The sequence below is a fragment of the Rhea pennata genome, chromosome 17 (genome assembly GCF_028389875.1).
Source record: "Rhea pennata isolate bPtePen1 chromosome 17, bPtePen1.pri, whole genome shotgun sequence".
Lineage (NCBI taxonomy): Eukaryota > Metazoa > Chordata > Aves > Rheiformes > Rheidae > Rhea > Rhea pennata.
In genome coordinates, this window is record NC_084679.1 from 7114197 (window position 1) to 7130546 (window position 16350).

A 16350-nucleotide genomic window follows, 5' to 3' on the forward strand; every position below is an offset into this window, starting at 1 on the left:
GTCTCTGGGGTAGGACTGGCTCTGGCTGTCTGCGTGTAGCATTTGTGCGCGACTGTGGGGTGACAGGGTCACTTAGGACCCAGAGATGCTACCACCTACTGAAATGCATTATTATTTGTACTCACTGGCTGTAAGAAGATTAATTTTCATGCCTCTAGATTAAGCAGTTAAAGAAATAGGTGTTGAGCAATCAATGCGAAAACCTAAATTTGCATTAATTTAGGATTTTACATTTTGATTTCTTGTATTTCACAAAGAATAAAATTGACTCAGTTTAATAGCTTGATCACTGAAATTGTCCTAATTATGCTTTGAAAGCCACATCCCTTTGAGGGGCTGTGTCCTACCTTTGCTGCCACTGCAGTTGTTTTGCTTGGGGACAGCTGTCTGCTAAAGTGGGTTAATTGCACAACTGCGGATCAGCTCGCACTGAGCTGTCTGCTCATGTCTTCGCAATGGAAGAAAATAAAGGATAATATCTACACTGATAGCTGTGGCACCGTGTAGAAAAAAACTGAACAAAACAAAGCTGGTTTGCTCTCATGGGTAGACAGCTCTCCGTACCTAGCCTACTTGAAGCTGTCTGAAATCTCTCTATGTTACATTTAGAGTCTGCAGCTATATGTACCCAAAACATCTTCTAAAAGGCAAACCTTGAATTTGTAGAAGGTTGTGGGTATCGAGAGAGGTTAAATTGTCCTATTTCCTTTGCTCGAGAAGGAATAACACTTATTTACTAATATTTTTATAGCTCTCCTGTGCCAGCTGCAGTTTGAGCACAGCAGTGTTTTTCCTTTCCCAAGGAAAGCAGGAGGAATTTAACGATGATAAGGAGGAACAAGGCTTCAGCGTGCTCGTTACTGAAAAGGAAGTCTTCACCTGCAATTCTGAGCAAGCTTGTTGCATGGTCAAGGCAACATCTCAGTGAAGTAGTCAGTAGTACCTGGCCCTGGTGCTTTGCTTTATTCCCTCCAAGGACCCACTTGTCCTGTAGTTAATCTCCTCAGCCTTTCTGGTAGGTTTTGTTGGCCTTTCTCCATAATGGCGTGTGTCTCAGCACCGCTGCTTGGAGGCCTGAGTGCCAGGGCACCGTAGACTTTGCCGCGCATCACTTCTCCTCCTCTGAGCAAACGTGTGCAGCTAGAGTCTGGGGCGTTTAGCAGCGTGAGCTTTGGGAGTGGATGTGTTAGCAAGTCGTGGGCAGTTACTCTAGTCCAACCAGCAGCCCCAATAGCCTCGCTGTGCAGCTGCAGGATGACTCTTGATTACCTGGTTCCACGTGGTTCAGCAGATGAGATCGCTCTCTTGGTATGTAGGGCAGGAGACAGCAGGCCTGGACAGTTAGCTCCCATAGAGTTAACAAATGGTGCTTGATATATGTGACCGAAGAGCCTGGCAGCCCGCTCAGCATGCCGGGGCATGCTTCTGCTCCTGATAAAGAGCCGTCCCGGTGCTGCAAGGAAAGTGACTGTGCTCATGACATGATGCAGATGGTCACTTTGACATTTTCAATCAAATTTGTTGACAGAGCTTGTGTCATGAAGCTGAATGAGTCAAAATATATGGGCCTTAAAAAAAAAAGGGGGGGGGGGGGAAGGGAAAACAAACCTGGTGTGATTAAATGTATCCAATTTACCAGATGGATTTTCTGCTCTGCTGGGCAGGATGGTCCGTTCCAAGAGTTTTGCTGCATTTCACATTCTGTTTACGTAGGAACGCAGAAGTCCTCTCCATTTAATGAATTTGATTTGTATCAAAAGTTAGCCTGCGTATTTCCTGACATAATAAGTCTCAGGCAAGGGACCGTGGGGTAAACTTCCACATAAATAAACTTCGGCAGCGGAGTGGCCTTCTCCGGTGAGTGGAGAAAGGCAGCCGCCCGTAATGAGAGTCACCTGCCCCGTCCTGCGACAGCCCCCGACATCCACCGGCCTTGCGGAGGGGAAGCATGTTTTTAGCAAATGGTCAGACGAGATAAAAAAATGTCCGTCTGCTTTTATTGCTTCGGCTGTAGGTTATAGGGGCAAGAAGAAGAACAGGCCAAGAGTGAAAGGAATTGTGGCCGAGGATTAAAAATAAATGTGCTCGTGGAAACGATTGGATTAGATCTTTTTAGCGCGGTCTCAGTATGGGGCTGGGAAGCTGAAACCCCTTAATCTCACTATCTGTGTGCCACTGCAGCTCCGTCCGATAGGTATATAAAGTGTGGCTGTTTATGTGCAGAAAGGTGAAGGATGCCTCCAGCTGTGTCAGCCTCTACCAACACCACAAGGAGACCACAGCAGATTGGGGATATTTTCCTATTAGAGCCTTTTCAAATATGTAAGTTTTGTAATCTTTTCATTTCATCATTTGCCGCGCGGCGGGGGAGAGATGGTCTTTGTGCATAAACGATCCTATTTTCAGCCGGGCAGGGAAGGGGACGCGCAAAGGCGCAGGCTGGAGGGCGGTGGGGGAGAGCGCGCTCGTTCGTCGCCAGCCCGGAGCGTCTCGTGATGCGCAAAATCACACGCTCTGGCTTTAATTCGCACGTCGGTGCGACGAGGAGGGCAGCGAGCGGAGAGACCCCGTTACAGCTGGGATCAGACTTGGATCCAAGGCGCCGTGTCGGTCACAGTGCCGGGCCACACGCTGCCCCGCGCGTCGCCGCTCCGCGCCGGGAGCGTGGACGCGAGAAGTCAGGGGTGCCGAGCTCGGCCTCGCTCGCGGAGATGTTTCCGAGCAGCCTGCGGCTTCACGCACCCTGCCTCAAAGCTGCCCCCTTCTCCGCGCGGCGCACAGCCGCTGCAGGCATTTCCCCTTCCCGCTGATGAGCGCATTCCTACGCTTTCCTACGGGCAAGCTGGAAGATTCCCAAAATAGGGGCATCAGTGGTGATGCTTCAGCCGGTAACGTGTCGGGGTTGGGTTGGATCAAGCTGTGCAGCCCTTTGCTCTGAGCGCTCTGCTCTGCCGGCGGGGTGATGAACTGTTCTGGGGGAGCAGAGGTGACACGGACCATTCGAGGTCTCGCTTCCAGAAGCGGGATGGGGTTTGGGCACTGGTTCTTTCCTCTGAGGAACGAGCTGGAAGCCAGTCTGGGATTCCCACACTGTGCGGCTGGATTCGGCGATGGATGATGTGAGAACGAACTCGTGTCTGCAAAGCACAGCCGTTTGCTGCTGGTGGTAACCCAGCGACACTCCGCTTTGCTGTACGTGCCTCAGTTTCTCCACTGGTAGAAACTGGGACCAGTAAGTGTTGCGTGAGGGTCCTGCGCTTTGCAAACGCCTGCAGAGAGCAACGCGCAGGGCGCTGCAGCCCCTCGGCGCGGCCCCGGGGCTGGCGGGCGTCCGTCCCGCCGGGCAGCCAGGGCTCTCGGACCCTCGCGCCGCTCCCACCGGCTGCCGCGGAGAAAGAGGGACGCGTCTCTGTGTCGTGGTGCAGGGCAGCCGAGCGCGCGTGGGACAGCCCCTGCCCCGGCGTGGGTCACACGCGTTTCTAGCTATATTAGCATTAGCTAAAATCATGCAAAAACTCCCCTGTCAGCAAGCCCTTAGGTGTAATGAGGCCACAGGTGTGAACCCTTGTGCTCCTTGGGGCAGCGGAGATGGGTGTCAGCTGTGCATTGCTGGGAGGCACCCATGGGCCCTCGTGGTAAGGGTGGGGGCTGGTGTGGTCGTCCTGGCCTCTTGGTCTCGCTCTGCTGTTGCTCGTGAGCCAGTTCCTGCTCTTTGCCCGGCTGCTGTGGTCTGGTACGTCCATAAGTGGTGCTGCACAATCCGATGCAATATGTGAAGCCTGAGAGATAACAGTGGGTGTATGTAGGTGTGCATTTATTATTATTTAAATTAGCACTTGGGGGGAAATGAAAGAAGTGCTGGTAAAAGCAAGTTTTGCATTGTGTGGTTCAGCTAGTTTCCCAAAGTCAGATACTGCAAGATTTTAGTCACTTGGGGTAAAAGTGTTCTCTGTGTTTTTGTTTTGTTTTTGCTTTGTTACGGCTGCTTTCTGCAAAATGGCTTTAGTCATAGGTTGTGATTAAAACAAGTTCCCATTGAGAGCAGAGTCTTCCTGGTAGCCCCAGGAAAGTGCCCTGGACTAGTGAGAGCAAGTTAAATTATTCATCGCCATAAGTTTGTTTTAATAATTGAAAACTTTTTGTTATGTTCTGTAAATTGTCCAACACTTCATCATGATTCAAGGGGCTTTTTGTCTGTGGTTGTTCAGGAGGTGATTTTTTTTTCCAGCTTGTACAGCCTACAGGTTGCTGGTGAAGTACTTCTGAAGGGTTCCTGCTGCTTAATTTTCCACCTTAGGGCTGGTCACCTGAGAATTGTGATATTATTTCTTCTTTTTGATTTAATAGCCTTGCTCATAAACAGAAGACTTTTTTTTTTTTTCCTGTTCACTGGTTACCCACAGCATCAGTAATTGTTCAAGACACTTGTACAGCTAATAGAAAAAGCCTGTCAAGAAGAATAGCTCATTGTAATATTTCTCTTTTAAAGAGATTGTGGGAAGCAGCAAATACATTTTTACTGTAGTTGCATGGATCTGGGGACAAGAGGCATAAGCAGGCTTAATTGTCCCACAAATGGATGCTCTATTTCACACCTCAACAAAACTTCTGTTTTGTTGATTCTTTAATGTCGCAATATTTTTTTTATTGCTTAAAACTGAATGGGAAGATGCAACCAAGGCCTGCTCTAAAGGCTGCTCAAGTAAGCATAAGGACCGTGGCTGTTGTTAACAGACCTCAGATCAGACCGGAGCGCAGAAGGTGGTGTAGGAGCTTTTGGATTTCCAGTCTGCAGAGGACTATAGGATTTCTGCTATCTCTTGAAAGGAAAATTGAGCCATACTGTGAGCACCTTTAAACAAGCGGTCCGTGTCCTGAGGTTAATCTCAAAACCAAGTGCACCTAGCTGGAGGGAAGCCTAGTGCTGCAAAGGGCGGGGGAGAGGCCAGGGGCCGGGCAGCTAAGGAGCGGGGGGAGGACGTTCAGCCGAGCTGACTTACCAAGCTGAAATGCTGTCGGCACCTCCGAGTGGGAATGCAGTTAAGTCACGCTGGAGGTCCAACTCTGAAGCCTGGGATGGAGGCTGAGCGGGGAGGAGGGACACGGACAGGCCAAGGCAAACCCTCCCGTTACTGGCTCTGCTGCAGAGAGGGAGTCCAGCCCGGACTCCATCCTAAAGGAGATGCTGTCCTAATAGAAGATCTAATAAATGGAGTTGGTGAGAGGCTTGTTCTGATGTATAACAGTCTGTTCAGTGAGCTACCAGACGTGGTTTGTTTAATGACTGAAACCGAAAGACGGGGAGCTCATCTCAGTGAGACCGGGAGAGAATGTAGATTAACGCTATTGTTTCCTCAATGCATCATTGCACTGCAAGCAAGTGTGCTGTTCAGGTCCATTGAGATGGGTAGACTCCTTAGGAGAAAACAGGACCTCTGAAGTCACCCTGTATGAGAGCCTTGCCTTGTATCCTCAGTTTGGTAAAGAGCAATTAGTGTTTCTTTAAAAATATTTTATCATTTCTGTGCTCATCTTGGTCCCAACCCAGCTGGAAGACAGAAAGTATTTGAAAGTTGTCTGTAAAGTCTGCTTTGGTGATGTCTGCAGCCCACTAAATACTCGAGAGGCTTGGAGATTTTGATTGAACGTCCAAACATCTGTTTGCTGAGATGAACTAAATCTCTGGAGCGTGGCTTCGTCAGAGCGCAGAGGAAGACCTGCCACGTAGATCGGCTGCCCGCTGTCCTGCACAGCCTGGCGCCGGGAGGGACCGAGAAACGGAGACTCCTAGCACAAGATGTTCCTGCTGGAGGGGATCCCTGCAGGACGGGAGACCATCTGCCCTCCTGCCAACCCTCCACAGGCGGCGATGAGCTGAGGCGGAGGAGCGCGGGGAGGGGACAGATCGAAGCACTCCCTGTTCCTGCTGTTGCTTTAGCAGATGTTTCCTGAGGAGCATTTTCCAGCTGGCTCCGTTCACAGCAGCCCCCAGGCTGCTTCAAACTCCACCAAGCCTGGCGCGAAATCATCCTGAGAACCAGGGAGAACCACAGACATGCCCGTGTCCTGTGCTGTGCCCGTAAGACCTTGAATTTGCCAAGTCTTAGTCTTAATGTTTCTTCATAGAGATTATTTGACTGTAGGGAAAACGGAGCAACCCCACTTCTTAATTTAGCAGGGAAAGCTCTTCCCTCGGTTACATGTGGAAGCAGAGTTAATTTACAAATGCAGGAGAAGTATACTTGGTGTCATTTAATTTAACCCTTTCGTGCTGGGGGTGGCGTGAGATGCTGATGCGATGCTGCCCAGAGGCGAGTTGGGACATGCTGCCATAAGCGCTCCATTACAAACACGGTGCTGAGGCTCAGCCTTGGTAGCAGTGGTGCAGGTGCTCAAAGGGGTTTTTTAAAGCAAGTCCAAATTCTACTGCCAGTACTTAAGTACCAGATGTTGCAAAGATAGTTACTTACTGTGAGACCCAATAAAATACAACATTGGTGGTGTTTACATCTCTCCAGTGGTGCTGCTGGCCACTGGGGCCGTCGGAGGACTAGAATTCGTCACATTTAGTGTGAGCACGAACGCTTTCCTTTCTCATAAACAGATCTCTCAGCTTTCAGGGGGAATCAAACCTGGCATTTGCTGTTTAGCTTTCCTCCAAGCCAACCCGTGTCTTTCCCACGCCGCAGGCTGGCCTCTCTTGGGCACCTGGGGGAGCTGCTGGGTAGCAGGTCATTGCTTCCCAGCCCCGTCGTGGCCGTGGCAGGGACAACGTGGCCCTCAGGCTCTACCTTGTTGGCACCGGTGGGATCTCCTGCCTCAGGAGCAAAACCACAACCCAACTTTTGTAGCTTCTTTAGGCCAGAAAGCAGAACAGAAAGCATCTGGCTGGTGGCATCTGTCACCTAGTCATGCCGCCGCCACGGGAGGGTGGTTTGAGCCCATGGCAAATGCGGCTCCAGCTGCAGCCTGTGCGAGAGGCACAGGGCTGTTTTCATAAGGTTTGTGCAGCCACAGGTCACCTGGTTTTGAACTGTTTTTTCTAGCGAGATGAAAGAATTCAAGTTTGGTCATTTACCTGTAATCCCATTGTAGTTCAATAGACTATTACATGTCAGAGATTTCTTCTTTTCTTTTTTAAAATCACTAATTAATGACAAAGGGTGTTTCACCATGACAGACAGCATTATGCAAAACCGAGGCTGATTTAAATTAAAAAAAAAATCCCATTGAAACTCTTTTTTTTGACGGTCATAGGAAGTTTCAGTTAAAGAAAAATTTTAGCATTGTTCATTGCCCTCGAATGGAAATTTTGGAGATATGATGAAAACTCCCCAATGTATTAAATCTCCACCCAGAAAAATACATTTTCATATTGAAAATACAAAAGAAATTGTGCTTAGTTTTTATTTTTTTTGTCAGTTTTTCTTATTCAGGAAAGAAACATAAACCAGCTCCAGTAAACGTTGTTCTGTGCTGCCTGCTGTCTATGGATGAGCATTGATTCTTTGATCTTCAGTTCAAAGAGGTTGAAAATGCTCTTTCTTTGGTCCACAGAGAATTTCTGCTTCTACAACATCCCTTGATTAATTTTGCATCTCTGGAAAAGTTCTCGGTATCCATCTAACCAAAGAGACAATTATACTTTGCGTTAACATCTGCCACTGAGTAGGTGAAGGTTGTTCCCAATCAAGACAATCTTATTTTGTGCACATCTGCATTTGGAGTAAGTCGTTCCTTGAACCCCAGGAGAACAGGCAGCGTAACGTGAGCAGGACCCCGCAAACGAGCGTTTAAGGTTACCATGAGACCTGATCACATACGACTAAGTGGCGTATGCCGGCTGAGAAGCGAGCGGTGCCGGAGCTGAGGTGCTCTCGCTGCTGGTTCCTTCCTGACCTGGATGCGCCAGGGGTCCTCAAGCGATGCGACTCTTCTGCTGCAAGCCTTGCCGAGGGACCTGCTGTCTGCAGACGTTGTAGGCTGTGCCCTGTTAACTGTTGTTAACCTAATCGAACATTTAGAGCAGGAGGAGGGAGAGGAAATCATTAGCAGTTGCATTCGCTTCTCCCTTGAATTCCGTTCACAGCGTTAGCTGGAATTAAAGAGCTGTTTGGATTCGAGTGAACTCCTCCAGCATCAACTAATGAAACTGTTCCCACAGTTCAGCTGGGGAGGCAACCAAAATCCTGGTTGTAATCCAAACTGCAGTTTTTCCCCTAATGAATATGAATTAATCAGCTGATTTTGTGTATGCGATAGCTCATTAGAGGTGTGTGTCAACCTTTGGAAGGTTTTACTGGCTTTGCGTGGCCCGTAGCCGCTGCGTCGCAAGAACAGTCCTCGGAGTACCGCAGCACCGTATGTGTTGCTCTAATTAACGGGCATTGTTCCTAGGGTCATTTGAGCTGAAAATTACTGTAAAAATTTGAGTACTGTATAAACCTTCTAAAACTTGGAAGAAAAACTCAGATGGCCAAAGGCAATTTCCCTTCAATCTAGCTTGTGGTGATGTTTTTTTTTTTCTTTCTTTTTTTCTTTTTTAAAACTTCCACCCTACGTAACAGTTTCAGTGGAGATAAAGTGAAGTCTAATTCAGAAGTTAGTTCTGGCTGTTTGAGTTGTAGCTTTATTTTACTAACCTGGCTCATAAATTTTGTCGGAAGCCGCGTTTGAACCTTCTTCGCGCGCGTGTGAAGGGAGGCGATGCCGACCAAGACCTCGCCGCGGTCTTGGCGAGTTCCTCCCGCGCAGGGCAGCCGCGAGCGGCAGAGCTGAGGAGGCCGCCGGGCTGCCCGTTCTCCTCGTTGTTCTCGCCAGTCTGGACGTACGCGGAAGACGACGAAGCGGGAGCCTCGGACGCGGCGGGCCGAGGAGCCGCTCGCCCGCCGCCCTTCCCCGCGGCCGAGGGGCCGCTGGAGGGAACCCGGCTGCGGCAGGGCCGGCGCCGAACCGCTCGCCGTCCCGCGGGGTCCCCAGCGCCCCCGCTGCTCCCTGTGGGCTTTTCCTGTGTGTTTATGCAACACGCAAGTGAAAAAACACCTTTTTTTTTTTTTTTTTTTTTTCCACCTCCCTTTTTTTCTTTTTTTTCTTTTGGCTAAGCTTTAGAAATGTGATTATTACAAGGCAGCAAAAGCACTAACAGGCTCGTGTGGAATTTTTCTGTTTGCCCTGGTTTCTGTTGGGCTGTTTATGCTCTCATTATGCTGAACTATTTTGTGTACTTGTAAATGCCAGCCTGCGACCCTTATGAAGAGATCAGCAAGAAGAAAACTTGCTGACTGAGTCTCTTCTATTTTTTTTTTTTTTTGCCTGTGGCTGTTGAACGAGCCCATCGGCTTATATAATATTAATATTTGTAAAAGCAAACCTACAGAGCTCATAAATCTTCCATAAAAGAGGGACAATATCTACATTTATTTCAAAATGAAGCAGGTAGCTAGGTGCTAGGACAAAGGGGTATTGACACAAAGGAAGTGGATATCTGAAAGGAATGGAATTACCGTTTTAATCTGAAAATTGGCTCTGTTTAAGCGATAGCCAGAGGTTTCACTGTTGCTGGAACCAGCATTTTGCTCTGGGTACGGACATCACTCGACCCAGTAGAGCCCAGTCCCAAGCTGCCACCACGGCAATAGTGCGTCTGTCCCGAGCGTTCGTTTCAAATTGACTGAGGGGGAAAAAAAAAAAGTCTGAAATTCAAGCAGCATTTGTTCACAGGGGAGGGGAGGAATTTGTTAGCATTTTTCCTAACTCCATGTCTGGTCCAAGAAAAAAAAAAAAACATAAATTCTGCAGTTGTGGATTCTGTTAACTGTTTTTTTTAGGGGGTTAAGCCACTCTGCCACAGCAGTATGGGAACCTAGATGAGAAAAAATAATATAGCTTATATAAACATGCACCTGGAGCAGCTTTGCAGAGGAGTGACGCTGTTGGATCAGAGTTAACACAGTCACTTTTCAAAGGAAAACTGCACTTTAAAGCAGTTACTTTAAAGCATGTTTTATTGGGTACCACCTGCAGCAGGACTGGAGAGGAAAAATGGGGCAGAGCGCTAGAGGGGAGGGAAAAACCTCTGTTTTTACAGAGAAGCCCCTCGTTTCTTGTGTCACGTTGTCCTTACGGGTTTGTCACTGCTGTCCCGTCCCCAGCGGGTGCTCGTGAGACGGCAGCGCCCCGGGAGCCCGCGGGGGGCTCGGGGCGCTCAGCCGCGACGCCTTGCTCCCCGCCGGCGCAAAAGCGAGCGGTGCCGTGGGGGGAACGTGTTTCCGTGCATCTCCAAAACTTTTTGTTTTGCTAGCTGACGTGCCACCTTTTGACTCGCCTGATGGAAAACTTAAGCTGCTGCCCCACAAGGCGAGACCGTTGCGGCCGCTTTGCCCGCGCTGCCGGAGCGGAGCCCGGCCGACCCATGCTGGGCAGAGCGCGACGTGCAGTCCTGCGTGGGGCCGGCGGGCGCCGGGGTGCCGTGCTGTCGATAGCCGTCACGGCCCTGCTTTCTAGGGGAGATAGCTGTGCCTGTCATCCGCTCGCTGCTGATCAGCACGAAGGATCCTGCTGGCAGCTGTGTTTACCCGCCGCAGTGTAAGGAGAGGTTCCGGTGAATGGATATCTTCAGATGCTTTCGCCGTGTAAGCAATTCCTCCTTTTTCTTTCCCCAGAGCCTGAGCACAATGGTAAATCCCTAATTCTGGGCTGGTTGATGGGGGAGCTGGATCAGAAGATCCTTTGTGGACTCGGGCATGGTCCGTCCCCGCTTCTCCCACGTTGTCTTTGCAAGCTCTTGGAGAAAGAGGAAGAATCTGTCATGCGGGTCCTCTCCTGGTGGTGGCAAGGTGTTGGCAGTATCGCTGGGTCTGACTGGCAGCCCCGAGGACTTGGGTGAAACACAGTGGGAACTGCCTGCCCTGGAGAGTTTGCAGTGTGATCAGATGAGGCCAATGAGAGATGGGAGGCCAGGAGATACTATCGCATGGATTTCACAGATGAGGAATTGGGGGATGGAGGCACAACTAGGTGGTTCTCAGGAGAGCTCAGCATGAGCCCCAGACCAAGTTACGTACCCTTAGCACGAGGTGTGAAGCAAAGCCGTGTTCGTTTCCAACTCATCTCAGAGATGGAAGCACAAGGGAGATACTGGTTCAGTCTGAAATTTTTGATGAAGTAATTTTTTCCTTTCGAAAACAGGGATTTGCTGAAGCTGAATCTTGGAGGATTAGGTCAATTTGTTTAACTCAGCACATTTCTAAGCAAAATTTTTTATCATGTCGACTCAATGACTTGGGCAAGAAATATGTTTAGGGAATTGTAATATTTCAGCTCAAATCTAATGAAACTCTTTCATTTAAACATCTAAGCTGATGAGAGTTGAAAAAAGCTTTTTATTTAAAAAAAGCAGTGGAAATAAGGGAATTCTTTGTAGTGATCTTCCTGGAAAAAAAACCATATTTTTCATTTATAAAAGTTAGAGTTTATCTTTTGTCCTAATTAAGGACAGAAAATATCAGAAAAGCTTTCACAGGATGCACAGATAATCAGCCCGATAATTCTAGCTGGTCTTCCTCGTCTCCAAATCCAACTGCATTTTCCCTAATCAAATTTTCTGCCACAGCAGAGGTATAATGTAAAAGTTCAATATTATGGATCAACTAGATTATGAGGAGAGAATAAACTGGCCAGGAGTCTTACAATGGAAGAGAGATGAATAACAGTGATATAACAGAGGTCTATAATATTATGAATATTATGGAGAACCTGAATAAGGAATAATTTAACATGATGGTCTAGGTGAAAAATGATGTACAGGAGAATCACTACTTGCAAGGCATATCAGATGGATAGCTCCTTGATATTTGCCCCTTCCATACGACTTTTCTTTAGGGAGCCTCCCCTTTGCTCTAAGCTGCCTGGGTGTTAGCACTCCTTCCCTTCCTTTGGATTAAGGCAGAGGGCAACTCTTGCCCTTGCTGTAGCTAGATCAGTGGGGCCATGGCAAGATCAGTCCCTCTCCTCTTTTTTTTGCCTCTCCCAGCCTGCAATGGTGCATTTGCTTTCCCCGGTCTTTCGTTTCCACCTCATTCTCTGGGCAGGCCTGAGCAAAGCTAAATTATTTAAATTTCTAGTGTACAGAAGACTCCACTATCATTAGAGGACAAATGACGCTGTCTCTGTGGCTGGAGGAGAAACCAAATTAAACCCTACTATTTTTCACGTTTGATGGGCTGACTGTAGAGCTCCACGTCATAGCTGATTTCTCATGAACAATTGGGAGCAAATTGTGTATCTAATTTGTCACAAATGTTTTTGCTATGCAAAGGGACAAATAACATCAGTGAGAGAAGATAGAGAAGAGAGTGCTTGACCTGGCCTTCAGGCTAATGGTGAGAGGGGACATGAGGAAGGCTGCGAAGCTGCTAATGTGGTCCTGGTGAGATGGTCACTAGTGGAGTTGTGCCATTGCATTAAACAATAAGAAATGGCAACATAAGCAGCTTTCTCTGTCTGTAATAGTACGCCAGCAGCCAGCTATGAGAGAGGGCGAGGGAGGGACTGAATTGCCAGTGAGAAAACCCAGTACAGGAGACCCCGTTCCTCAGTGGAGAGCTCTTAATGCCGCTGCCATAGCAAGCTCAGAAAGGTCTATAATGAAGCTTTGTAAATATGAAATCCTTTAACTGGACTTGCAGGAGAGAGGCTGAGGATGCTGTGGCATTTATGGTGGCTGTGACAGGTAATACCGAGAGGAGAGACATTCAAATCTTAGTAATAAGCAGGTACCGACTTTTGGCGTTGATCTGACTAAATACATTTGTGACGTGTTGACCGAGGTGAAAGTCTAGATCAATACCTGTCTTGAAGAAGCTCAATATATCAACGTTTATTTGATACAGATAAAGGAAATAGAAGGTAGGTATTTATGGTATTCTTTACATGTGGTATTATTCTTCATTGATTCTTCTGCCGAGATAGAAGATAGGAACAAGAACAAATGTAAGGAAGGATTTAGAAAGACAATTCACAGACCATTTAAGAAGCTCTTGTAAGAAGGAGATTTATGGTATTATTTTCATCAGTTTTAGGTTAACAAGAGGAAGAGCAGCTCTCTATGAAAGTGCATTGTCCGTTGAAAGACAAATTTCAATCAAATAATAGTCCTGGTTCTAGTCAGGCGCTCTTGGCAGTGCGGTTGCTGACGTGTGGCTGTGCCCTGCTCGCTGTGTGGAGCTTGTTTGGGTTTTGGCAAGGATGGATCAGTGGGTATTTTGCAGGCCTCCTTTTTTTCTGATTTTAGAAATATAGGTACCTGGGTCTAAATGCTTTAAGGCACCTGGCAGAGGGGTGGTTAAAAGCGTGTTGAAATGCTAGAGAGGACAGCACAGAGAGAAAAGCCATTTATCCTCTTAAATAAATCAGTCAGTCCTGTCTGGGGTTGCGGGTGATTCAGATTTCAGCTTCCTCCATTAAACAAATCCTGGCATTCCTGGTGCTGCTTGGGTGAGCATGACCGTGTCCCATTTATCCAGCTGAACAAATAATCTAAACTTGAGAACCACCGTCTCTGTTATCAGTGGGATATTTTTACAGCGCTTTTTTAAGATTTCATTTATGCCTTTATTCTGTAACAAGGCTTATCAATCACCATGAATGACTTTCTAATGTAGGTCAAATTTTAGCCTAAAGCTCTCAAACAGTGTTTCGTTGTGCGGCTGCGGACGCCGCGTAGGAGCTCCCAGCCCCCCAGGAAGATCTCCCTTGCTGGCGTAGTCGGAGGCGAGTGGCACAGAGCAGAGCTCCCTTTGGTGGCAGTTCGGCTCCCGGAAACTGGGATCTCTGCATCTGAAGGGTGCACGTTGCCTGGAAACTGAGGGGAAGAGACAAAGCCAAGGTCCCGCAGCACGTGTGGTGTGGTCGCCCCCAGGGAAGCGCCTCGTCATTTTGAGTCTCCGTGGCGTTTTCTCTGCAGGGCTCGGTTGTGTGCAAGCATCGCGGTCGTCTGTTCTGGGCCTCGGATGACTGCTGCTGCGCTGGGGTTTGTCTAGCTGGTAACTGAATTGCTTCTGGCTGCTGCTTAAGCAGCCTGTGAATTTCAGCAGGAATTTGGCTCCAGCCTGTGGCTAAGGGGAGGTATTAACTTTCTCCCACAACTGTTGGTTCAGTTTGGTCTCTGTGAATGTCAGTGCCTGGTGTCCAACTTCATGGTTGGACTTTGTGTCAGATCAAAATTCTGCAATGAAATTCAAGGTGAAACAGTTCAACCTCAGCCACCAGGCTGCATTCAGGGAACTTCTAGCACCTGGTATCTGCTCAGATCCAGCCATCAGGTATTAGGGAGAACCCCCTCCTCCTTTCTCCGGAGCCGTGCTTCGCATGGCACATGCCATCTGAGCAGCCCGCAGGAAGCTCGCTGTCCTTTGGATGCCCAGGTTGCTTTACCAGGTGAAGGGAGTCTCTGTCCTTGGTGTCTATGCCATCTTGCAAGCTAAGGCACAGTGAGAGGGCCGAGATCCTTCAGCTCCTGGGGCCCCAAAACAGGAGGAGGAAAGGAACTGAAAGTTGCAGCAAGACAATTAATGTCACAGCAGGGCAACTTAGGTGCAGCCACCAGAGGAGATACCTGAAGGTGTCCTGGGGGAGAGGTGGACCACCTTAAGGACTGTCCCTGGAGTGGAAGAGGTGCAAAGGGCATCTGGCCATTGCCCTCTTCCCTGAGCCTGAAGGGACGAGGAAAGATCCCTGTCTCTCACTGCTTATGGGAAGATGTGACCTTACAGTGATACCCGCTGGGGTCAGCGGGAAGCTTGAAGCACAGGGATCATGGTCAGAGGGGGTTGAACAAAGTAAGTTGAGCAAAATGCACCCGTTCTCTAGCCTAAGTTGGAAGTCAGGGAGGTTCCTCTGTTGAACCCAGAGACTCTTCCTCAAAACTGCCATGAGTTTCAAATTTGAAATGAAGCCTCAAGTGAGGTGGGATTTGCCTGGCTCCGGTCCTCCCTTTTGGGCATTCTGTTGTGCTATGTGCTCAGCCCTGCAACAAGTTTCCCCTAAGAACTGCCAGTGTCCAAGAGAAGAATAGAAGATGACTGTATAGTCCCTCAGGTTAGGACTCTGCTCTTGCCATTATCAAAGATAGTTTGCAGCCGGACGGGAAAATTAAATGTCAACATTGGAATGCATGAAGGTCGTCGGATCCCATTACTTAAGTAATGTATACAGATCTGTTGTGACACATTCATTTGTTAACACAGACCACACGGTTCAATAGGGAAGTCGGGTATAAACATGTAAATGGGAAAGGTATTTCCATGTGGAACGGACGGGACCTTCAGCGCCTCTCTCTCTCTGTGTGTGTGTGTATATATATGTATATATATATGTATAACATATATATATATACATTTCTTTCCTTTTCTTTTCTCATCACGCCTTCTACATGTTTCACAGGACTGGCTGACAAAATTTGGTTATCTGCCTCCTCCGGATCCTGTCACAGGACAACTGCAGACCCAGGAGGAGCTCACGAAAGCCATCACTGCCATGCAGCGGTTTGGAGGTCTCGAAGCAACAGGGATCCTAGGTCAGTTCGAAACGAACCTTTTATCTGTGGTGCACAGGGATGGCTGGGTGCAGAGGTGGCTCTGAATAAGTTTGAGGAGGAGAGAGGATTGTGTGCTCCGGTAGCAGTGCGTTGCGGAGTGGCAGTGTTTGCGGGAAGATCTAACGCGTGTGTAACATACGGCTCCGTTAGCAGTTGTAAGAGTAATTACATGGCTCAGGTGCTTTGTTGCCTTGTGCTTTCAACAACCTGAGGCAAGCAATTATTTCACCAGATCCACGAACCCTTGGGGTTCCTATCATGCTTAAAATAGCTCTTGATGTGTTCAAAACAAAAAAAAAGGGGGGGGGGGAAGTGGAAGGAAGGAAGGCAGAGAAACTAATGCTGGTAGGTCGTTTTGTTCAAAGCCTTAATTGCAGCACCAAACTCAGTGAAACAAAAATTCTGATGTAACCCTCCAAGTTTGTGTATGTAGCTCTTCCTGTATCCTTCATTAGGAAAAGTAGCAGGGGAGGGAGAAGGATCACCACAGCACCACCCTGGCCACAGCTCCTCTCGCCCCCTGCTCCTGCCCGTGGTGTTTTTGCAGTGAACGGCTGCACGTTCTCCTAGTTCTCCTCGGAGAAAGCGAAGCCAGGGCCACTTGCAGCTGCACAGGGGTGGCCTCACGGTTCAAGCATGAGGCTTGCGTGTTCAGGAGTCCATCCTGGTGGCTGCCAGGGATTCCCTGTGTGACCTGGGTGTGCATTTAACCTGCTGCTACCTCTGCTTCTGACTCGGGAAGGTGGAGACGTGGA

The 16350-nt window shown here is 48.4% G+C and overlaps 1 protein-coding gene across 2 annotated transcripts in view; it reads left to right on the plus strand.

The window, feature by feature from the left end:
- Nucleotides 1-16350, plus strand: part of MMP17 (matrix metallopeptidase 17) — a 74912-nt gene that overhangs the window by 33068 nt on the left and 25494 nt on the right. For both annotated transcript variants that reach the window (XM_062589999.1, XM_062590000.1), the window contains exon 2: nt 15442-15574. In XM_062589999.1, the coding sequence (XP_062445983.1) occupies nt 15442-15574 (133 nt within the window). The remainder of the gene's footprint in view (nt 1-15441; nt 15575-16350) is intronic.